The sequence below is a fragment of the Bombyx mandarina genome, chromosome 09, assembly GCF_030267445.1.
Source record: "Bombyx mandarina strain Sakado chromosome 09, ASM3026744v2".
Classification (NCBI taxonomy): Eukaryota; Metazoa; Arthropoda; class Insecta; order Lepidoptera; family Bombycidae; genus Bombyx; species Bombyx mandarina.
In genome coordinates, this window is record NC_143216.1 from 1,320,597 (window position 1) to 1,346,041 (window position 25,445).

Consider the following 25,445-nt stretch of genomic DNA (forward strand, 5'->3'; position numbering starts at 1 on the left):
GATCTGTAAGGAAGTGTACGACGTAATCGTAACAGTGTTCAAATCCCGCAGGTAGCTAACAATATTTTCAAGCAAATACGAACTTAGCAAGAAACTAAAACAAAAATACTTTTTTTATACAAATTTATTAACTATAAACACACAAGTTTACAAGTGCTTTTACAAATAAATTCCTGTTTAAAATAAATTCTAGATTTACAATTATTGTATGCAAAATCTACAAGTACACCTATCCTATAAACAATGATATCATAATGAACATCTATAAACATTCGTCATCCTAATATTAGAGGAAAAAAAAGTGACTAACTGAAGAATAAAGTCATACAATTCATTAAAGAGCAATTTCTAATGTAAGGAATGCTAACGCGATGGATTCTTGCTACTAATTTAAAATTTATTGATTTCCCATTATTTCAGTGCTGTGCATCTATATGGATAATATGAGATGGATAATATGAGTAGAAGTAGAACTTTACAAATAGCTTTGAACTCACGGAACACACTTTTTTCTGAACCCTTTAAAGACGCATTTCTTTTTAAATAAACCAAATAATGCATTTCAATAAATTTTTAAATCGTAAGAACCCATCGAATTTATAAATTTCGTGATATCATTTGTTTTGAACCAACAATTCGTCTTTGACTCCGTATCTAGCTAGATAGTCATCGAGCCATTTTTCTATGACCAGTATGTTCTCGATGGACCATTTGGCTTCTTCGCGTATCTTCTTCATGGAAGTCTCTATGATGTGTTCGGCAGACCCGAATTCGCCCTGGTGAGCTACGTATAAGTTGGACACTAGATCGAGTCCCTCTTGGGTCGTGAATTGTCCAGTGGCTGCCGAAATCAGACTGTCCCATAGATTCGTTTTGCTTGCGAACCTGGAGAATTGACATATTTTTGTTCTCGTAAAATCTTATACATTTAAACGAGCAATTCTTGTAGCTCAATTAGTATATAGGGGATTTCGGGGGCGATAAATCAATCTAGCTACGATTTATTTTCAGAAAATGTTGTTTTATTCGTGTTTTCAATAATCAACTTTATCGATAATCAACTTTATGACTCTTTCCGACATCTATTGGCGAATAATAATACTATTTTTCTTAATTGAGGGCAACTAACCGCCTTAAAGACACGACAAGAGGGCGTTATCAAAAAAAAAAACCCAGCAAAGCTCGGTCATCATCTAGTAATTATAATTTAAATAAGGAGTTCTGGTAAATGTTTTGCATTACGCGGTCTGTGTGTAAGATATTGCTGCCTCGTATATATTTCCAATAGACCCATAACACAAGAAAAATCCTAGCTTAAGACTTTCGTATATTTGACGTGAAATATTAAGGACTAGATTTGAAACTACGTCACATGCGCGTCTAATATCGAACCAAAAAATGAACACAATCTTCTTCATTCTCAACCCTAGTCACGCATTAGTCTCGAGAGGCTAGCCCTGTTTCAGTACATGGCTAATTAGTTTTATATTTCATTTCCTGAACGCGAATGTAGTTAAAGAAGCTATCAGTATGTTTATTGAACAACAGGGATGTATTCATGGTCTATCTGATATTAAATACTTACATAGGCCATAGGCATCACAACTTAAATGTCGCTACTCCACTCCTACCACCACTTTTACTGGTGGTAGAACCTCTTGTGAGTCCGCACGGGTAGGTACCACCACCCTGCCTATTTCTGCCGTGAAGCAGTAATGCGTTTCGGTTTGAAGGGTGGGGCAGCCGTTGTAACTATACTGAGACCTCAGAACTTATATCTTAAGGTGGGTGGCGCATTTACGTTGTAGATGTCTATGGGCTCCAGTAACCACTTAACATCAGGTGGGCTGTGAGCTCGTCCACCCATTTAACTAGATTTTTTACCGCCCTTGTAGGCATACGAGCCATACGGGCCCCTGATGATGATACTGTCAACAATGCCAGGGGCAGAAACAACCTGCTGCCTACCGTAAACAAAATCCGACCCCATAACTGCTACACGATATAAGCTAGATACTGGTACTTGGCACCAAAATACTAGCTAGTAGTTCATTCGAAAGTATATCTGTACTCACTTTTCCTTTAAAACTGCCCAATTGTTGTTCAAGAAATGGAACAGGGTCGTGTAACCCTGTGATCCACCAGTAAGCATACTGAATATGAGGAAGAGATCCGTATCAGTGAAGTTGCCGTTTCCTTCCAGCAGCGTTATGTTCAGGAGCCTGTTAATCTTGTACTCTTCAATGGGGCAGCCAGCTAAAGTCTTCAGGAGGTAAGTTCTTTCACTTTGCTTCCTCGACGGAGGAAAGTTGATGACGCGCTGAAGGCCAAATTCCCATTCCTTTCTGGTACCGTACGTGAAGACCGGGCCAATGTACTGGTTTGCAATTCTATTCATGAACAAGTAACATAATTAGGACGTTAGAATGAGGTTGTGTGGCTAAGCAGTTGATGCGGGCGTGGTGATTTAATAGACTATAGATATAGCCACAACATATAGTCTGTGGTAGAGATACAGAAAGCTCGCTGGACTTTTTGGCGAGAACACGTGGAGTGAAGTTGTGTGATTTGTTTTATTTTGTCTATTTAGTGTTTCTTCAGGTTTAAAAGTGCCATAACGGTGGTTTATTAACTGTTGAATCTGTGAAAGTGCACAAATGTGGGAAAATGAAACAAAGCCGCTGGACGTAACTTCTCAGAATCCTCCAAAAAGTCCACCGAAAAAATCTCAGTAAATGACCACCATTTTATTGAGATTATATTTCATCCCATACCATCTCATTTCATTTAATTTCATCCCAGTTGATTAATGTCTCAAATTAATCATCTTCATTTCATTTCATTTCACTCAATATTATCATTTTTCATGAATTAAGAATATAAATTATAATAAAATAAGACATGACTTAAAGGTCTTAGTTACCAGGTCATAAAATTCTTTAAAAAAAAGTAAGCCCGTCAAAACTATATCGGTAACACGTAAAATTGCGCTCTTCATATTTAATTGCAAAATGCTGTAAATAACATTGCTAGTTCACTTAAAATGCAACTTGCAAAATTGTTTTTTTTTTATATTTATTAAACATAAGATTCTTTCCTAACAATGTTCTCGTGTCATAACTTAACACATTGACTGCCGTGTAGGTCACCGATGACCTACGCGGCGCACTGAATTAATTATGTCGATTTCTGTTACTAAGGCGTCTGGATTGCTTGACTTTGCCTTCTTTTGTTTATTTGTTAATGTATGTTTTAATATTTTACGCCCCTTAGATATAGACCCATTCTCGGTATCTTTGAGTTCGTCTTTCCCAGAGTTTACTAGATATTCCGGCGCCTTAGTAAGAAAATCGAAGAGAAAATCGACATAATTACTTCAGTGCGCCGCGTAGATCACCGGTGACCTACACGCCAGTCAAAGGATTAATTTTCCAACATATTACGAGGTGGTGATATTGTCAATGAGTTTCTAGCTTGATACTAACGTAAAGTCACTAAACAAATTATCATCATTATCCCGAAAGAAATAAATTTATCAAAGCTCAGTCAATCTTCTCAAGAGAATCGTCGTCTTATACAATTACCTTTGAATACGAGCGTGATCTTTATCAAACCCAACCAACGGATATCCTACACGCGGCGGATAATAGAATGGTAATTTAGCAGAAAATCGTGAATTACGCGAACACAAAGCCATTTTCTTTAATGAAACATACCCACACTGGTCTTGTAATTGATTTGACATAGAACATGGGAAAGCATTGATATAATAATTTAAAAGGTAATGATATAATTATTGACTATTCTCTGACAGGACGAGGAAGTTTAAAATAAACTGCTTTCATGAACTTAACAATACGGCGGTGAAAAATCATCGCCATCTTGGCTATTTCTGTCGCGAAGCAGCAATTTTTTTCGAATAGTAAGACAGCCTTGCTATATTACATTATTATTACAATATATTCAAGACTTCTTTCAGTTGTCACAACGTGGACGATAGCGCTTACATCTGTTGGCTCCTGTAAACACTTAAAGCTTTTTACTGGTGGGAGGACGTCTTGTGAGTCCGCACGGGTAGATACCACTACCTTGTCTATTTCTGCAGTGAAGCAGTTGTAGTGTAGTACATATAAGTCTTGTAATTTGTAATAATAGAGTAGTATTAAACCAACACTTGGACAAGACAGCTGTTTTCATTCGAACTAGAAACTCCGTTCATGGCGACCTGCCATGCGTTTCTGTTTGAAGGGTGGGGCAGCCGTTGTAACTATACTGAGACCTTAGAACTCATATCTCAAGGTGGGTGGCGCATTTACGTTGTAGATGTCTATGGGCTCCAGTAACCACTTAACATCATGTGGGTTGTGAGCTCGTCCAACCATCTAAGCAATAAAAAAAAAACCTGCTGCTGCAGCTGTGAATTCATCAAATGATCTACAGCAATAACAGTTACTCCCCAACATTTTCCCTTTTTCAACATAAATGTAAAACCACGTTTCCAAAATAGACGACCTTTTCAAGTGACCTTTAGCGTTATTATGAACTTGACTATCTAATCATATGCATATGTGTATGTCTTAACCACGGAATATTTCACCGAAATCTAAACATTGGTTTGATTAATTGTAATTTCAAATTATATTGAAATAATTTGAGGATTTATTGAGAGGACCGTTTATTGTTATTTTATTGTAGATTTTACGGCCTGGTAACGAGACTTTTAAGCAAAAGTCTTACATTTTCTTCTTACATTCTGTTATAGCATGAAAAATAACATGAAGCGAAATCCAATGAAATTAATTAATTGAAGACTTTAATCAATTGGGATGAAATGCAATGAAACATGATAAGACGATATGAAATATGGTCTACAATCTATATACTATAACTAGTCAGGTCATAAGTATTGTCACACAGTAAAAACTTTTCTTTTAGAATGCTGGCCACAAAAAAGTTTATTGAATTCGAATTTCGAATTGTTCATGAAAATAAAAATGTATACTTTTAGAATTTTACTCATTTTTAAATATGGAGTGGACGCTTAAAGAAGACCGTGGTGCAGTTATTGCGTTCCATCGTTGCGGTTACGCGCCAATTCAAATTTTTAACATACTGAAAAATTTGAATATAACCAAAAGATTCGTTTGTCGTAACATCAAACGATACAATGAAGACTCTAGTGTAGATGACAGGTCAAGAAGTGGTCGCCCTCGGTCTGTTAGGACTCCAGCAGTGATAAAAGCTGTGAAGGCGCGAATTCAATGAAATCCCAAACGTAAGCAGAAACTGTTGGCCCTTCAGATGGGATTAAGCAGAACCACGGTGAAAAGGGTGTTAAATGAAGACTTAGAGCTTCGGGCATATCGAAGAAAAACAAGACATCGTTTGAATGCTCGTCTAATGGACCTGAGACTGAAGAGATGCCGCGCTTTGTTGAAGCGGTACGCGGGAAAAAAATATCGGGAAATTCTTTTTTCGGATGAAAATTTTTTTACCGTAGAAGAGAGCTACAACAAACAAAATGATAAGGTGTACGCACACAGTAGTGAAGAAGCGAGCAACCGTATTCCGCGTGTCCAACGAGGTCATTTTCCATCCTCGCTCATGGTATGGTTGGGAGTTTCTTATTGGGGCTTAACAGAGGTACATTTTTGTGAGAAAGGTGTAAAAACGAATACAGTTGTGTATCAAAATACAGTCCTGACGAACCTTGTGGAACCTGTTTCTCATACCATGTTCAATAAGAGGCACTGGGTATTCCAACAAGATTCGGCGCCAGCTCATAGAGCGAAGAGCAACAAGACTGGCTGGCGGCGCGTGAAATCGACTTCATCCGGCACGAAGACTGGCCCTCCTCCAGTCCAGATTTGAATCCGTTAGATTACAAGATATAGCAACACTTGGAGGAAAAGGCGTGCTCAAAGCCTCATCCCAATTTGGAGTCACTCAAGACATCCTTGATTAAGGCAGCCGCCGATATTGACATGGACCTCGTTCGTGCTGCGATAGACGACTGGCCGCGCAGATTGAAGGCCTGTATTCAAAATCACGGAGGTCATTTTGAATAAACTTTAGTGTCATAAGAATCTATGTTTTGTTAAGTTCATTTTGGTATATGAATGGTTACATAATGAATAAACTTGTTTCAATTATTTTACATTAAACATGTGAGAGAATTTATGACCTGACTAGGTATATATTATGTGGTTATTTACTGAGACTTTTCAGCGTACATTTTGCAAGACCTCAAGAAGCTTTGTCCAGCGTCTTTGTTTCATTTGTCTACATTTGTGCACTTTCACAGATTCTAAACGATTAATAAGTAACCGTTAATACACATTGATACACGATCAATGAAGAAGCACTAAATTAACAAAATAAACCAATTCACACAACTTCACTCCTCGTGTTCTCGGCAAAAAATCCAAGACCGATTTTAACACAACGATTTTATTAGTCCGGCCTTACATTAGACTATATTTTTAGGATAAGATGTGTTTAAAAATAATCGATCTAGAAGTCTCTAAAGATATAGTACGCGATAGAAGTAATTTTCTCAAGAAACAGATACGACCTGATGGCTCTGCTTACGGCAATTGCGTGATACTTTACTGGTGGTAGGAAGTCTTGTGAGTCCGCACGGGTAGGTACCATCACCCTGCCAATTTCTGCCGTGAAGCAGTAATGCGTTTCGGTTTGAAGGGTGGGGCAGCCGTTGTAACTATAGTGAGACCTTAGAACTTATGTCTCAAGGTGGGTGGTGCAGTTACGTTGTAAATGTCTATGGGCTCCAGTTACCGCTTAACACCAGGTGGGCTGTGAGCTCGTCCACCCATCTAAGCAATAAAAATAAAAAAACTTACGGGTTTCCTTCATCAGGATTCTTAGCTTGCATCCATTTAGCGTAGTGTTCCTGGGCGTCCTTGACACAAGGCTTGTACCCGTTGCTGCAAAGAAAACTTTTCACAGTGCACCTCAGATTCGTTTTCCACTTCTCTTCGCCTTCCTTCTCTTCTTTTCCTAGTTTTTCATAGATTTGCAATAAAAGATGTCTACCGTATGCCTGTGAAAATTGAACCTTATGAATAATGACCGACTTTCTCATTTTCTACTTTGTTACTTTAAATTTTAGTTCTTTTGCAAAAAATAATATTGTGTAAGAGCTTGCGCAAGCCTTAGGCTTGGTCCAGAAAGGGCAAATTCGCCGCAAAATGATTCGCGCGTCAGTGAGATACTAGGCACCAATACATCGCGTGCACAAGCAACGCGCGAATTCAAAATACGCGCGTAAATCACGTGCACTACGCCAGACTCTCGACTCGCGCGTAATGCGCGCGAGTCGAGATACTAGGGACGCCTTGTTGCGCTAATTTTTTTTTTTTTTTCCCTACCTATGCTGATAGCCTTGAGAGGCTATTTCAGCTTCGCCCTAACGTTTGTAGGTGAGCTCGCGGAGCTCAACCGAAGAGTTGCTAATACTGACCCTAGCAAGAGCAGTGCTTCGCAGCCCGGATCGGAAACGCGACCCACTGAGAAGATCCGGCGAGAAACTCAGTGGGCTGTGTCTATGGGTTAGTTAACTCGTCGAGCCCTTCGTCGCAAGCGACGGGTTCGACGAGGACGGTGACCGGGCGCTCAGCTAACGCGCGAACTCCAGAGCGAGTGCACGTATTCAGGGAAATGAAGCGCCAACATTTTGATACCTATGGGATTGTTTATAGACGAAATAGAAAAACGACCGGCGATATGGGATTTAAAATCACCTGATTATGCCAACCGAATTTCAAAACCTAAATCTTGGGAAGAATTGGTGTTATTATTTTCTGAAAAAGATGATGACTCCGAGGAAAAAAGAAAGACAAACATACTATGTGTGATTCTATCATTAAGAATTGGATGTACTAAATATATTATATTTTCCCTCCGTTTTTGTCTCTTCCAGCGACGGTAAGCTTCGTACTGACTAAATTCGTCCCCGATTGCTCGCGCGTAGGTACGCTCTTTCTGGGCGAAACGGTCGCGCGTTATATGCACGAGAAAATCGCAGTGAATTCGCCTTTTACGGACCAGGCCTTACGGAAGCATTTTTAATAAGTTAATGTTATAATTTTGTAGAAATACGGGCTCCAGTAACCATAATATATTACACCAGTGCATATGTTGTGAGTTCGTTCATTCATTTCAGTAAATAGAGGAGAAAAAAGTGCCTCCTCCTAATTTATCCTCAGCCAGAACAGTCGAGATGCATCTACCCTTAAAACTACAAAAACGAAAAACTATCTTTTTACTGGACTGGACTGAAAGCCACGCACCATGAGGACTGAGGTCGAATTCTTCATTTTATTGCATGATGACTGCCCCATCTTTCCAACCGGAATGCATGAATGCTTCGCAGCAGAGATAGGTAGGATAATTATAGCTAATGATACCGTACAGACTTACAACACATCAAGTGGGCAACGATTTGGTATACTTGGAAAAGTAATCAAATAGGCTTGTATTATTCAAATTGTTAAACTCTTTTTTTTCGCTAATTTAACTACCATGTTCCTTCAAAGGTGAACGGACAAAAAAGTGGTCTATTATACCTGGAATTTTCCTTGAATACACATACAAATATGCCTTCCGACATGATCCAGCATAGGAAACACAGCCTCCCAGACCAAATGGTCTTCTTCCGTCTTCAAAAATAAAGTCATATTCAGCGCAGTGGCAAAGGAGAGTTCACCGGCATAAGCCAAATTCCATGCGTCGTGTAAAAGTTTGGCTCGGGTTATAGCTGGGATCTGTGTGCGCTTTTCACTCTGCAGGAACTTGGATAAGAGATACCAAGTGTCCTTGTCGTAGTTCACAAGGTAAGGCGCTGGAATGTTGCACGAAAAAAATTATAATTAGCAGCCGTACAATGTTATGTAGTGATTAGAATTTAGATTGGCCTGCACATTGACAACAGTGATAAACTGGTTAAGGATTAAGTACGCATGGTGCGCGCCCTAGTAGATGGCAAATATCATAATGTGATTGCCGTCGCCAAATTTAAGATATGAGAATGACTCCCAACTTGAGAAATAACTAGAACAGCAGAAAAATATTCACTTCGAAATACTTAAGGAGATCACAACGAGATTTAAGTAGGAAAATAAGGAAGTTACATATCATTGACTGGCTGTGCCTCTGGCATTGCCCATTACCGATGCTAGCTATCTACCACCAGGAGAACCGTAATTCGTTCACCCACAATGGCAGTAAAAAAACGGAAATGTTACCAGAAGCTCGAAGAAGCCTGACTTCTAATTTATAATTGAATACTACGTAAGATCGCAATTCGTCTAACTTAATCTGTGCAACGTTAGCATTTTATTGCCAGTGACAAAGGGATGGTAAATATGTATCTTGAACACTCTCTGTAAAACTAGATTGTCACTGTTTAATAAATTTAGTTTCCTGTTATTACTCACATTACGGCAGGAGTATAGAAAAATTTTATGCTGAAAAAGAGTAGTCAAGAAATATTGACAATAATGAGGGTTATCGTAAAATGCTTGCTCATGACATGCTGAGATAAATGATTATTTACATATTTTTTTGATTGCTTAGGTGGATGGACGAACTCACAGCCCACCTGGTGTAGTGGTTACTGGAGCCCATAGACATCTACAACCTGAATGCGCCACCCACCTTGATATATAACTTCTAAGGTCTCAGTATAGTTACAACGGCTGCCCCTCCCTTCAAACCGAAACGCATTACTGCTTCACGGCAGAAATAGGCAGGGTGGTGATACTTACCCATGCGGACTCACAAGACGTCCTACCACCAGTAACCTTTAATGAAGATTTGCTTTAACCTATGAATCCTATTAGGGTAGAGAAGGCACTCTTTGAATGATCACTCAATTAAACACCAATTTCAAATTCTCGATACGTTTTCCATATGCCTCTTTTATATTTGTAATGTAGAATGTTGGATTGCGTACCGATCTCTTCGGGGTTGATAATAATGAACTTGTCCTTGGTTGGCATATCATTGATAGTCAGTTCCTTTACGTTCTTCATCCAAACTAATGGGGTAGTTTTACTAAAGTCCAAATTATCCTCTCTTACGATCACAACCGGGAGCCACCACGTCAACCTATCCGCATCTGGAAGGTCGTGTGGACGATCTCGTAGGAATACTTTCTGTGAAATATGTAAAATTTATGGTCGCGTTATTAACAGTATTTCTGTTATACCCCCAAATCAATATCCACCGCGACACATCAGGTGGAACTCTCAATAAAATTGGGACATTTGCTATACCACATTTCAATTTAAGGACGTTCACAGTTTGCAATACAATCCTATCCAAGTACCTGCTCTTGCTACCTTTAAAACATTTTATTACATAACCTACAATGTTTTAACGAAGTAGCTGAAGCATTAGATAAGACTGAGAAATATCATATCAGATTAGTTAGTTTAGCCCTCGTTTACTATTTCGGGCTGAATTTATTAACTTCACTTTTGCCTATATTCAAATTTTTTTTAAACAATTTTATCTTCGAAATGTCGTATTTAATATTGAAATCCAAATTACTGTGTGTCACCTAGCTGAGTTGAATATGAAACTGGAAGGCATGTAATGAAAGCCTTCCAGAAGAGTCCTTCTGCTTCTACTAGGGTAATACCACCGAGTTAAGATTCTGTGATTAAGATTAAGATTTATTTAAAAAAAATAATCTACTATTTAAAAAACAGAAATCTAATATTTAAAAAAAAAAGACATGCCCGCTGAATTTCTTGCCAGTTCTTCTCAGGACGGAGGCTAGTTTTTGTGAATTGGCGGTAGTTCTTTTGACGTTCAACAACTATGTACTTTCATTTATGTTGAATAATTTTTTTTTGATTTGATTTGATTCGATTTGATTTGATTAGACTTTTCTTAAGTTTTCTATAATCGTGTCAGTTTTTAACTTACAATTGTCATTAAAAAGTTACCAACTAATAATGAAAAAATCCAGACCTGAGTAAGCACAACAGTTTTCCCATCATTCTTCCTTTCAACAGTCAGAAATGGCAATCGATCTTTCTCGATCCAGCTCTTGGCCACAATTTTCAGATCTATGTCTTTGCTGATTTTACCGTCGTCAATAGCAGATTTAGTTAGCGCATTCCATATGTCGTCACCAACAAAAGTCTTGTATTTACTAAAAATATAATTAAGAATTGAAGAAAGACATGAGTGGATGAAGGGGTTAAGTACCATATTTAAGATTTTTGAGTGCTTACATTGAATGAAGGTGTAGGCAAATAGCCTATAAACCATATTAGACCTTAAAACTCCAGACTTAAAGGCTATTTTTTAGAAACTGCATGTGATGAAGGAGTTATGTACGAAGAAAAAGTACATGTAACAAAAGTTTGTTGCCCGTTTTCTCAAAATTAACAAATTGTATCATATCCCCTTCATCCACTCATGTCTTCAAATACAATTGATCCAAAATTAATAAAATGAATTGACTTCCAACAATCCTTTCGGCTATAATATTTATATCTGGTATATATATACCATGTCAACCACCAACACTAATTCCTAACAAAAATTTTACAGAGCCTCCCTCTACAATTTCCATCAACACCTTTAATCTATATATATAAAAATGAAACCCGTTTTCCGTTGTCACTACATAACATGAAAACGGCTTGACCGATTTGGCTAATTTTGGTCTTGAATTATTTGTGGAAGTCCAGAGAAGGTTTAAAAGGTATAAAAATATGAAATTTCTCGGAATTAAATAAAAATAACAATTTTGTTTTCCCTTTGACGTGTCCCCCGTCGGACGGATTCCTTTTGTTTGTTTTAAGTTTATTCTATATAAAAGTTTAGGTCTTTTATTTATCGATTGAGGCACTACGAAGTCTGCCGGGTCAGCTAGTCTCTTATAATTTTTCAAAACTTTGTTAGCAATTTTCAATTACTTCTACGGCACAATTTTTAGATTATAATTTCGTCGCTGTTACAACAAAATACCAATATGAAGTCCTCTTAGTTTTGTTTTTATCTTTTTCTGCCACAAAGACAACCTCTCTCACCTAACAAGTGCCATTGCTTGGTAAAAAGACAATCTAAATGTTTTTATTCGGAATTACATGTTCAACAAAGGTATATTATCTGTACTAAACAAGATGCTAGTCTGTCCAATTAAATTGATTTTCATCAAAAGATTAAGCCCTAAATGCCGGCAGAATAATAACATAATATTAAAACTTACTGTTCAAGCAAGAAAGTCCTTAAGCCTTTCTTCAGTGTATTTCCACCGAGTGTATAGTTCAAAGTCCTGAACAGTAATGTTATTTTGGTCGCAATAGCGTCTTGCTTTATACCAGTTATTCTTGAATGCGGATAACGTTTGCTGTACTCATAGTAAATAGAGTAAAGGCCACCGATGGGCCGGTCTCCGTCCATATCAGAGCCATTGTTGATCTGATGAGATTATCATAAATTAGAGATGAAAATCATTGGGCTAGAAGAAACTATGTAAGCTGGGTTACACATTATTCTTTCCTCTTTGTGTTAAAAAGTGCTTACTGGTAGTAGGATGTATTGTGAGTCTGCACGGGTAGGTGCCACCACCCTGCCTATTTCTGCCGTGAAGCAGTAACGCGTTTCGGCTTGAAGGGTGGGGCAGCCGTTGTAACTATATTGAGTCCTTAGAACTCATATCTCTAGGTGAGTGGCCATATTTACGTTGTGTATATGGGCTCCGGTAACCACTTAACATAAGGTGGGCATCACCTTAAAACGAGATAGGGCAACTGTATCCGAAAAAAGATAATAAACATCGTTCCTAACTTAAAACGTTTATTAGAAAAAGAGCAAAATTCGTTAAACAGGTACCATTTACGACCTGAACTAAATTTAACAATTTTGATACCTCTACTAATCTCTATATATAAAAATGAATTGCTGTTCGTTTGTCTCGCTAAAACTCGAGAACGGCTGAACCGATTTGGCTAATTTTGGTCTTGAATTACTTATGGAAGTCCAGAGAAGATTTAAAAGGTAAATAAATATGAAAATGCTCGGAATTAAATATAAAATAACAATTTTGTTTTTCCTTCGATGTGTGCCCCGTTGGACGGATTCCTTTTGTTTGTTTTAAGTTTATTTTATACAAAAGTTTAGGTCTTTTATTTATCGATTGAGGCACTACGAAGTCTGCCGGGTCAGCTAGTACAATATAGATGCTTACCTTAAAATAAATCTCAACAGCCAAAGAATTGACTAAGGCTTTGTTTATATGAGCGTCGGACCACCAAGCAGGAGTCACGTACACTCCCAACCACTGGTACAGTACCTCATTGACTAGAAGGACAGTTTTACAGTTGCTCAACTCGCTCTCTCTGTGGGAGAATGATCGAGTATAAAAGCTCTTAAACTATCCATGATATGATCACTTGCATGATCATGAACTTAAAATTACAGAATACATAATAATTAAAATTTGAAGTCATCGTGGCCTGAAGGATAAGACGTTCGGTGCATTCGTATCTAGCGATGCAATGGTGCTCGATTCCCGCCGGCGGGACCTACCAATTTTTCTAATTAAATACGTACTTAACAAATGTTCACGATTGACTTAAACTGAAGGAATAACATAGTGTAATAAAAATCAAACCCGCAAAATTATAATTTGCGCAATCACTGGTAGTAGGACCTCTTGTGAGTCCGCACGGGTAGGTACCACTACCCCGCCTATTTCTGCCGTGAAGCAGTAATGCGTTTCGGTTTGAAGGGTTGGGCTGCCGTTGTAACTATAATGAGACCTTAGAACTCATATCTCAAGGTGGGTGGCGATATTTATGTTGTAGATGTCTATGGGCTCCGGTAGCAATTTAACATCAGGATGGCCGTGAGCTAGTCCACTCATATAAGCAATAAAAAAAATGGAATAAAAAAGCCTTGCTTTTGCCCGATTTTTAAATTGGTCCGCAGGATATATGTAGCTATGAACACTATATTTTATTCGATGTAATCATACAATGACTATTGTCGGAGACGTTTCCTTTCTCAGAATTATTGAGTAAATACAGATACTATCCCAGGATATTATTATAATCATAATAAACGAGATTATTAGTATCAGTCGAATAACAATGGGGCATTGACACCTGTGGGTGACGAGACTTAAATATCGTTGTTTCGTCTAATTTCAACAAGAACCCGGAGGATATCGGTGATAAGACACGCTTTATTAAGTACACAAGCAGCGAGAAAAACGATCGCAACAAAGATTTTTCGATCAGAAACATAAGGATCCTCTTTGCATAAATCTGTTTTACGGTAAAGTTTTTAGAAAAATAATTTAAAGAAGTATTTTTATTTAAATTTGTACTATGGATTGAAATTTGAAATGTAATCATATATAGCAATGCACCGGTGTTCAAATCCCGCTGGCATGGCCAAAAATGTTAGCAATAAATAAAAAGCTTAATTTCGAAAAAGAAGCATTGTATTCAATCTCTTATGTCGAGATATGATCGCGAGTATGCTACCCTGGTTTTATGAACCGAATACTCCCCTTCATCGGCACTTAACCTTCCTACCCTCCTTCCTAAATTTATCGTGAGTTCTGGTATGCAATGTATCAACATTATCACCAGTATCCAATCCCAATCTGTATCACCAGTATCCAATCCCAAATACTATCATCTGATATCACAAGGTGCTAATTGTCATTGGTTTGTTAGGTCGTCTGTCTACTTATGTGAATCAAATAAAACGCCAATAAAATACAGATACGAAAAAAACGTACTTACTTGAACACTATCAGGCCCCAGTTATCAGCCGGCCTGACGCCCTGGTAGTTTGGTAATGCGACCATATCCAATTTCTTTAGCGGTAAAGGAATTTGCCACATGTTCGCTACCTCACTGAACACTTTGAGGAATTTCTCGCCGACGCCGTCCAACGCTTGAAGGTATTCTTTTCGTCCCCACACGCGCAGTTCTGACACATGCGAAAAGTTCTAAATTAATTACGTAGAAGGTGAAGGTCCTACTAGTGGTAGGACCTCTTGCAAGTATGTACGGGTAAGTACCACCACCCTGCCTATTTCTGCCGTGAAGCAGTAATGCGTTTCGGTTTGAAGGGTGGGGCAGCCGTTGTAATTATACTGAGACCTTACAATTCTTATGTCATGGTGGGTGGCGGCATTTACATTGTAGATGTCTATGGGCTCCAGTAACTACTTAACACCAGGTGGGCTGTGAGCTCGTCCATCCATCTAAGCAATAAAATAAAAAAGTTTTTGAAACTATACTACTACTTTCTTTTTTCATTTAAATTTTATAATGAGTATTTGTAACTTGTTCGTTACTTCTTGTAAGCCCCGAATCTACATAAGATACGATATGTGATGATGCGACAGTGCGGCGTATTATCAAATCGACTAAATAACGATCTTAATAATCGTTTAAATAAAAACTGAAAACACTAGAGTATTTTCAAAAAAACAACTGCAACAAATGATTATTGCAAATTTGCAACATGCTCTCTTCAAAGTATTCTACATGTATCTATCTTTAACTCACCAATATCGTTTCCATTGTCATCTTTGTAATGCACAGTGTTACCCAGTTGCTTTAAATCGGCGATGACTAGACCAACAGTAAACGTGGACATCGGAGGCGTTACCTCGAAGTAATCCGTCACTGCATTCGGTTCTCCGGTTCTAGAATACAATAGGAATACTGGAGCTTCTTAAGGCTCAGCCATATCTTCCACATTGCATACGTACTTTGGTAGAAATTTGAACAAGGACTCATACGAACGTAAAGTGGAATTGTCGTGTGAAACGCGATATAATAACGAGTCTTAAACTTAATACAGACATCTCAACCACTTGCTTAGTGAACGAAATAGATTGTGCCAACCCTAGTATGAGCACCTCTTTTCAACAACTTATGAAGACTCAGGGCTGGCGCAATACAGTATCTTCGGCTGCAGCCTAATTTGATATAGATATGAAGCTTGTGATACACTGCAGTACCTAACGACTGTGACCCAATACTTCGAGAAATAACAGATAAGATTGTGGAGCTACTAACATGCCAAAGAAAATTTTGGTGTAATTTCATATACCCACATATTCTCGGTTCTCGCGATCGGAGTATTGCTGAGGGCTACCATGTTCCGGGGTCGTGCTACGCTGATTTCGAACGGGGTCTTGTATCCCGGCTCGTCGAAGCAGGGGAACATACGCCGCGCGTTGTTTGGACGAAGCTGTGTGGCTGCTACCATACTGTTCAAACAGACACATTTTCAGTTTCTTTTTTTTAAATCGTTTCCTTCGCCCAAGAAATCGGTTTTTGTCCCATTCGGTGTCGAGACCTAGGGTAGGGTCCTAGTGCTCTAAGGCCTTTTAAGACCGAAGAGCTGGCAGCTACCTCGGACACAGAATTAGTCTAGCTATTCAAAGGGGGAATGCTGCCATTATCTTTGGAATCTTGTTTCGGTTTAAAGGGTGGGGCAGCCGTTGTAACTATTCTTGAGACCTTAGAACTTATATTTCAAGGTGGATGGCACAATTTACGTTGTAGATGTCTATGGGCTCCAGTAACCACCAAACACCAGGTGGGCTGTGAGCTCGTCCACCCATCTAAGCAATATAAAAAGGATGCGTGTACTTATGTACGCGCGTAAGAAGTTATACTTTATTTTTATTAAATTTATTTCTTTTTTTTTTAATATTAAATAATTAATAATAAATATTTAACGTTAAGAATTTAATAATATTTAGTATGAATTATATTAAATAATAATTTTGTCATTTATATTACTAAAAAATGAATGCTAATAACACTTTTTTTTACGAGTGGACATGCGCGAAAGTTCACCTGCGGCTATATTCAGACTCGCCAAGTTACGTCGGTCGTATTGTAATGAGCGATTTAGTGGGCAACTTCATTTCTGTTAATTTTGTGTCACGGTGCGCGCGCATCGTAAAATTTCACTCTCATCAATTTTTCATAACGCGCCTAAAGAAGTATAACTTCAAAAAAATATTGAAAGGAACGTACAAGATGAGTGTCAAGTTTTGTATGACTCAGTACTTGAGAAGAATCGCGCTCACAATTTGTTAACAGATGCTTTGTTCTTTCCTTGAAACTCGTTATAGTCAATTTAACTCAATTTTTAACGTAGCAGAAACATCCACGGCTTCCGGGATAATGGGAATTGCAGTCTTAACGTGCACAAAATAAGCTGCCTATTTCCTTACACGACTAGTTCTTTGAAGATGTAAAATTGTACGCAGTAAAATACAATTACTGAGGAATCCCTGACGGGAATTTTCGTCATTTCACTGTAGTACGCGTCTAACTTTGGAATAAACAATATTTAACGCCATTTCCGACTCCGACTTGCCGACTCCAAACACGCATCGCCAACAAGCATCGGTAATTTATGAAAAAGGTTCTCACGTCCATTTTCACACTCGTAAAAATAATCTATCCAGAAACGACTAAGTTACCACATCTATATATTAATACGTGAAGCAAAAACTTTGTATCCCTCTTTACGAAAATTGCGCGGACGGAGGAGTATGAAATTTTCCACACTTATAGAGAATATAGAGAAGAAGTGCACAATGCTAATATTTTTTTAAAATAATGCGTAAAAAATACATTAAATTAATAAAGAAAACATTACACACACTACATACCATGTATTTGACACACACACGCATATATACTATTTATTGTCAAACTTTTGTTCTTGACGTCTGTTGTCAAATTGAGAATAGATTAAATATTGTTTGCCTTTGTTAATATTTTTTATAGTGTAGTCTTGGCGAAATTTGTGATTATAGAAGTATAAAATACAATCATAATAGTGTACAAACATACAATTCCAATAAATTATAGTCGAGTTTCGACTACTGCGGGACCTCTAGTTTAATGAGTTTGCCCACAGCTAGTTTTCAAATATAAAAGTGTGCTTAGTGCGAGTTTTTTAACGTTTTCGATCGCGTAAAAGTTAACTCGAATTTGTATGGAGTTGGAACAGCGCCCCTGCCGGCAAACGTAGGTAACTGTTCCAACTCCGACTCAACTCCGGTTCCAACTTCCAAGGAAGGTTTTCTAACATACAGATTGCATAAGAAAACTTTGTTTATGACGTCACCGGCATTAAAACACGTACATCAGAGTGAGATAGCAAGATTCTACCAATACGCACCCAAGTTCTTTAAACCATTTTTTTTTTGTATTTTGAAACTTTTATGACATCGTCTCAAACTTTTTCGTCTGTGTGTTGCATGTCGCGTGACGGTCGGCTGCGGAGTAGGGATAAAGTGAAAGGCGCTCGTCAGAGCAGCCAAGGCCAATATGGCGGCGGCTATAGTTCCCAGCAGCTGACCGTGTAGTGTATAAACTATTATAGTCCCCGGCACGTAACTTGGCAAGAGTCGCTAGATGCGCAGAAGTCGATGCGAACGGGAAAGACGTAGCACCTTTCCGGGCGCGCGATTGGTGAGTCAGTCGACCCTCCCCTCCTGCACCGCGTCCACGTTCCGTTCGCTCCCAGTTACACATGCGCCTACTAAAGTTGTAAGAACCCTTTGTTTATCTTGAGTTTTTAGTTACGAGTTGTTATTATTGTTTTAAATTTAGTTTTTGTTACGAGTGTTATTGTTTTAAGTTTGTTTGCAATGCCAGGACCAAATACCAATGACCATATAGTCGATTCAGTCATTGAGCGTTTTATTATTTACACCAGTGACGACAGCGACTCTTCGTTATGTCGACGATGAGGAGCCAACTTCTTCTACCAGCTCAGGTGCTACCATAAATATAATCCAAGGGGTAGCACTATTAGAAAATGATAGTGACGACGGCGACACATAATTTTTAATATTAAGTATATTTTTTTAAGTAAACTTCTTAACTTTTAATTGTATTTTATTTATAACACCTAATACACTTCACGAATTCCTCTCTTTTCTTTAACTTTCTTCTAAACACACAGGCTTAAAAATAAATTATGGCAAATAAAAAATTTTAAAAAATGAAATTAAATACTATGCGAGCAATAAAAGTGACCATTTTTTTGTTGCAATGTGCACTATGCGTGACATTACCCCCACTACACCAAAACCTTGCCAACTTACGTGCCGCTTACTATACTCATTTGTGCCAGTGCTCCACGCTATTTTGTTTGTTTTTGCCAGTGTTTAATGTAAATGTTGTTTGTCAGAGTTAAATGTCCATAATGTGAAAAAAGGTTTCACTTTTACCGCGGTTTCATAAAACCACACAATCCTTTTTTTTAAACATGCATTTTTCTTTTTTTAGTTTTCTATTAAATTATATTTCTATTATGTTACATACATCTCTTCACCCTGATCTGTCGTGTACGTGGATTTGAAGAATCCCTCGGTGACACCCATGTGAATATTGCCTCGATACGTCAACTCTATATGACCTTCGGTTCCCTTGGGGATCGGCTTTTCGAAATACAAAGTCAATATCGGCTTTTTGACGTCCATACGAAGCTCCTTCACAACGACACGTTCTACTGGATGTTCCCTGAAATTTTAATTAACACTAAATTCAATTCGATAAGACATAAAAATCAGCTGTTTTTTTATTGCTTGGATGGGTAGACGAGCTCACGGCCCACATAGTGTTAAGTGGATACCGGACCCCATAGACATCTACAACGTAAATGCCGCCACCTACCTAGAGTTATGAGTTCTAAGGTATCAACGTCAGGTTACAACGGTTGCCCCACTCTTCAACCCGAAACGCATTACACGTGGCACACGGCAGAAATAGGCAGGGCGGTGGTACCTACCCGTACGGACTCACAAGACGTCCTACCACCAGTAAAAACTAAAAAGCTAAAACTACTGTTACAACTTAATCTCGCTTTTATTATTGTCATTTTATTATTGCCAATAATTTTAATACAGTTTGAGTTTTCACGGACGATCAAGATCTTATTCGTCGACATTTGAATTGACTACCGTCAATTTAAAAGAAAAGTTTCTAGAAATTTTTGTTTTATTTGGACATGAACTAACAATATGTTGAGGTCTCACAGTTTGTTTGACTACACTGTCGCAGTTTGACTAATGCGTTAGACCATTTATTTATATTTATTCAGTCCGTTTTTTTCTTACTTGAAATAGCCAAATTTTCTATAACTGAAATATTTCCATTAAATAAAATGAAACGCAACACGAAGGTGAGTAGCAGGATCCATATTGTGATGTCGTGTACTCATAAAAACAGATGTTTAAAAAGATACACGAGAAAGCTTCTATCGAAACGATCTGCGTAAGAAATCTACTTCAAATGCTACTACTGCAGAACAAGAGAATTTAAATCAGTCTTCAGCAGAGGAGTATATTACCTTTTTTTTTTATTGCCCTTGTAGGCAGACGAGCATACGGCCCAACTGATGCTGAGTGGTTACCGTCGCCCATGGACTTCAGCAATGCCAGGGGCAGAGCCAAGCCGCTGCCTACCGCAAACCGCTGCCTACCGCAAACCTACCTACCTACTTGGTGAGTGGTCACTGTTGCTCATTGATGTCACCAATACCAAAAGTTCAGCCAAGTCGTTGGTTACAGTGAGTACTCTCCGCATACCTCTTTTGAACATTGACTTTTTCTTTCCCTACCTATTCGCTGGTAGTCTAATTGGCTATTCCAGCTCCCTGCAGGCGGCTAGATGGGCTCACAGGATCAACCTGAGAGAATTTGCAACACTAGCCCTAGCAAGAGGAATACTTCACTGAATCTACTACCGGATTGAAATCGCAACCCACTAAGAAGATCCGGCGTGAAACTCAGTGGGCTAAACATTGTCATAACGCTTAGGAAACACCATCGAGGGAATTTCATTTTAAAGCCAAATGGTACATGGCAAAAAGAATCCTCCGAAATGAGCCGATAACCTACCCAAGTAAACGGTTGCGGACGGACCACTTCGTTGGGTAGCTGGTCGACGGCAATACCAGAAAAACGAACCGTTGCTTCTCGAATTAACAATACAATTCTCGAATAAACTACAGCTTTTTTTGTTGCGTAGATGTGTGAACAAGCTCATATCTGGTATAAATTTGCTATACCAGGGTCCATAGTCATCGCAAAGCGAATGCCCTCATCCATCTTAAGACATGCGGTCTACATCATAATCGTATTACATAACGACTGCCCCACCCTCGTAAGCAATATGTATTGCAATACCCCCTAACACCAGTAGATACCGGACACTGCAGTACGTTGGCATAATATTCAATAGCGGTGTTGTGCGTTCGCTCTTAGTCGTCTTTTACGACAAATTCAAGCTAAGGGAGATGCTATTTCAAGTGGGTGCTACAAATCTCCTACTGTTTTAAAAGTGACTCGTTAATGATCAAATACTGACGCGTCAGACGCTGGATACGCTTGTACGTCCCAAAAGCTAATGCCAAGCTCATGGTCACAGTGCAAACTGAGCTCATCGGACTCTTGCAGCCACTTCAGTTGGATTTTCACGGTTCCTCTGTAGACTCCGTCGTCGAGGAACGGCTCTAAGTCCAGCTTGTATCCAGTCGGCTCCACGATCTTCTCCAAACGGGTTTCCATAGCGAGCCCATATGCGTTATTGAGGTCGATGCTTCTTGCTTTGATAATGTGACTAGCAGATACCTGGAGGATGCAATTATTAACAAAATTGTAATTGTTTTAATTTCATAAAATAATAATTGTTTGTGTATTGGTCACTCTGTTAACTCAGTACCTTATGCTTCTACTGAATTGAGATCGAAAGAATGAATGAAAGCATGAACGAATTAATGAAAATTTGAATAAAACAATGACTTACAAAACTGGAACACATTAATGTTTTACTACAGAAATTGTCAAGATTGTCCTGATCTCTAATAACAAATACTTTCACGAACGAAACAGGCCCATTTTTACTTTAGATTTTAATGGGAACAAATCATTCATGAGAACATAGTATATCGACAAAATAACTGTTTAAAGACATGTAATACCAGAAATAGCCGGCTTTATTGATTCCCAAAAGATGAGCTAATTGATGAACTCGCTAATAGTTATAGTGGCCACTAAACTGACTGCACTTAGCACTTTCTGATGTATCATGGATTCTTAGATTTGCAAATCCCATCATAGAACACAATATATTTGACCGATACCTGAATCTAGCTAATAATATTTTCAAGATAAGTTTGAATATACACAACCTCCGAAGAACAGCATTCGGACCGTCGATCTGCTGAGCAAGATCATCACCTCGGTGGAAGATCTTCTCTTTGTCGTTACCTCCCAAATTCCTTTTAATATGTTTTTATTGACTTGACCTCTATTTAATGTAATTTTTCAAGCTTCATTTTCATCAAATTTAAGACTTCTAAATAATCTAATCGTTGGTAGCCTAAGGGGCTATTTAAAAGGCCTAAAGGGCAGATGATATTATATTTTTATTACTGAATATTATTATTATTTTATAAGTTAGCCTTTTTAAGTTAGGATAATTTTAAGTTAGGCTTACTATTAAAGTGTATTTTTTTAATTTTAAGCGATATCATATTACTTCAATGTGCTCATTTAAGCACCTATTAAATTAAAATAAAATTATAAAATAAAATATTAAAACAAATTATTAGCCAGTTACCAACAAGGAGGAACATCTACCAAGCAATTAACAACCTAGTGTAATGAACTCAAAACACATTTTTGCATAGGTTTCACCGTAAATATTTACGAATCACAGACATGATTGAAATTTGATTGAAAAATATAGAAATTGGTCATTCGTTTTAACAGCTTTCTTGACCTCTGAAGAGCTTATTATATCTTTAAAGCTTATAGCGGACTAGATAGGCAGACAGGTTCAGCTATAAACAGTTCCGACTCTTCGCAGCTCCAGATCTGGTTGAAAAGTATATTTGCGGATAAGACCATGTGATACATCTACAATGCTCTAAGTGTATTGACCAATAAAAGAAGCAAACGAAACAGTCCGCAGTCAATTGAACATTGTAATCTTATTAAACGCTAACAAGTCGTGCCGAGTAGTAATAACTAACCTCTTCCGGTGGGAGGGAATACGCCACGCAGGCTCCCAGAGCCGCAAGCAGGATCACTTCTATATTCATCTTGTTCTAATCCTCCACGTCCTGTAAAATAAAAATAAAAAACGTGTATTACTAAGTAACTTTTCATGTAGCCGGAAAAAAGCATTACAGTAATGTAAACAAAAATAATCTATCAGTGGTTTTTTACGGATGTTCCGTTATAACTACTGAACCACGCATCCGATTGACTTGAAACTTGGTATCCATATAGAAAATAAAATACTTAATAGATAGGCTAATATTTATATGAGTGTTGGACTCCCTAATAATAATGACAATAAATAATAATGTTAATTTTAAATGCTCAGCGAAGCAGGCGACTAGTAGTAGTAGTAGTAGGCTAGTTCTTTATAAAATTAATCTCGACAATAGCATAGCATAGATTTGGGTAATTGCTTGTAAGGTACTTAATTTATCTAAGAAATTAATACAATACTAATTGAATATAATTGAAATTTTGTGTAAAAAAAAGTAGGGAATCTACAACTAGAAAACCAATAAATGTGTTTAGAATATTGACAAAAGTATTAAAATAAATTATTGTTTTGTCGTTTTAAACGGAAAATTTTCAAGTTCAATCAGACGTTTTGAAGTTAGTGAAAATTAGCGGCCACAAAATATAATCTGAGTTTTTTATTTATTTATTTTATTGTTGCTTAGATGGTGGATGAGCTCACAGCCCACCTGGTCTTAAGTGATTACTAGAGCCCAAAGACATCTACAACGTAAATGCAGCCACCCCATCTTGAGATATGAGTTCATAGGTCTCAGTATAGTTAGAACGGCTGCCCCACCCTTCAAACCGAAACGCATTAGTGGTTCACGGCAGAAATAGACAGGGTGGTGTTACCTACCCGTGCGGACTCACCAGTAAAAGATAAGAGTAGATCCGGCACTAGGTCGTAATGTTGTAAATGGATATTCCTATTGCAAATGGTGATCGCATACTAAGGTGAACACGAAGATGTCCCCAAACAATAGTTCTCAATAGCCTATATGATAGATTAGCAGCTGAACCAACACAATTGGCTCCGATAACCTTTGAAGTGGGCAAGACTTATTAGACCAAGCCCAAAAAAAACTGACTGGAAAGTGGTACGGAACCATGCGGGCTACAGCACAATACTACCATCAGCAACGCCACCAACTATGAGTACCTGTGAACATTCGTGTGCACCCCTAGCCTTAGGCATTATTAAAGCGTTGAATCGGTGTCAATTATTGTATTCACTTCGGTTTTTGTGAATCGTTGGTGTAATTAAAGCTACTTTTGCTGTTTGATATCGCGTTTATTATTTACATTTTATTATTTACACCGCGAAACTGTAAAGTATTTAAAAGTTGAGAATATTAAATCGTGAAATGAAATCCTAAATTTTAAATAGGCGGTTTCATTTGTAATTACGAATTTATTTTCTGTTTTAAATGGTTATCGTGTTTACTATACTCGCGCAAAATTTTGTTACAACAACTTTGGTTTCTCGAACAAATTCTTTCAGATGTAAGAATTTATTTAATAACTTTAGTCATTGTGTTTATGAAATTACTTATATGTAACATGGTCATTATCATGTAGCTTAAACAAGTTAATGAAACAAAGTAGTGAGAAATATCGAAATCATTAAATACCAATATTGTGATCACACAGACACTGATTTTTAATGTAATAGATTTTTTTTTAATTCTACTTTTATATTGAAGATATTATGAGCGGAAGATTATGATAAAACGTATTGGTTATTTAAAATAAAAATCGAGTTAATTATTATTATAACATTTAAACGATCTTAAAAAATATTGCAATATCACTCACGTGCCTTGAGGTCTGTCGGAGTGGCAGACCGCTTCTGGACCGGCCCCTCTCGATCCGATCCTCACCACGAGACAAATTGCAGGATGTACCTAATTTGCGCCAACGAAACGACATGATTCTATTATGCTTGGTGTTTACGTGTACATTTGAAGGTGTTTGCGATGAAAACGGATACGTCTTTTTAACTTGTCTGTCATTGGTGTGTATTCGTTTTAGGTCGGAGATAATAATTTAGGTTTTTTTTAACACTAGACTTGCCCTGCCTTTTTAGGCTATAAAGTAGCAACTCGGTAAACATAAAAGCTGCTGTTTTTTTGTATTTCCCGAACCAAAAAGTCCCTTGTGACAAACTGTGGTATTTAAGTTATCAGCACTTTTTTACACTGGTGGTAGGACCTCTTGTGAGTCCGCACGGGTAGGTACCACCGCCCCGCCTATTTCTGCCGTGAAGCAGTAATGCGTTTCGGTTTGAAGGGTGGGGCAGCCGTTGTAACTATAC

The 25,445-nt window shown here is 37.9% G+C and overlaps 1 protein-coding gene across 2 annotated transcripts; it reads right to left on the reverse strand.

Moving 5' to 3' along the window:
* Positions 1-515: 515 nt before the first annotated feature.
* LOC114247383 (aminopeptidase N) lies at positions 516-25,012 on the reverse strand. Of its 2 annotated transcripts, none has more exons than XM_028180338.2 (15): positions 24,947-25,012; positions 23,086-23,175; positions 21,417-21,679; positions 19,371-19,568; positions 16,127-16,282; positions 15,573-15,712; positions 14,799-14,988; positions 13,232-13,382; positions 12,251-12,462; positions 11,002-11,185; positions 9,977-10,178; positions 8,589-8,863; positions 6,864-7,063; positions 2,076-2,390; positions 516-885 (listed from the first exon to the last, which is right to left on the reverse strand). In XM_028180338.2, exons 2-15 carry the CDS (start codon positions 23,152-23,154, stop codon positions 615-617), a joined length of 2,826 nt encoding a protein of 941 aa, XP_028036139.2. In that variant the 5' UTR covers positions 23,155-23,175; positions 24,947-25,012; the 3' UTR covers positions 516-614. The 2 variants fall into 2 exon arrangements, with proteins under 2 accessions (XP_028036139.2, XP_028036141.2); XM_028180340.2 differs by having other exon boundaries at positions 24,951-25,009.
* Between the last annotated feature and the right edge of the window lie 433 nt (positions 25,013-25,445).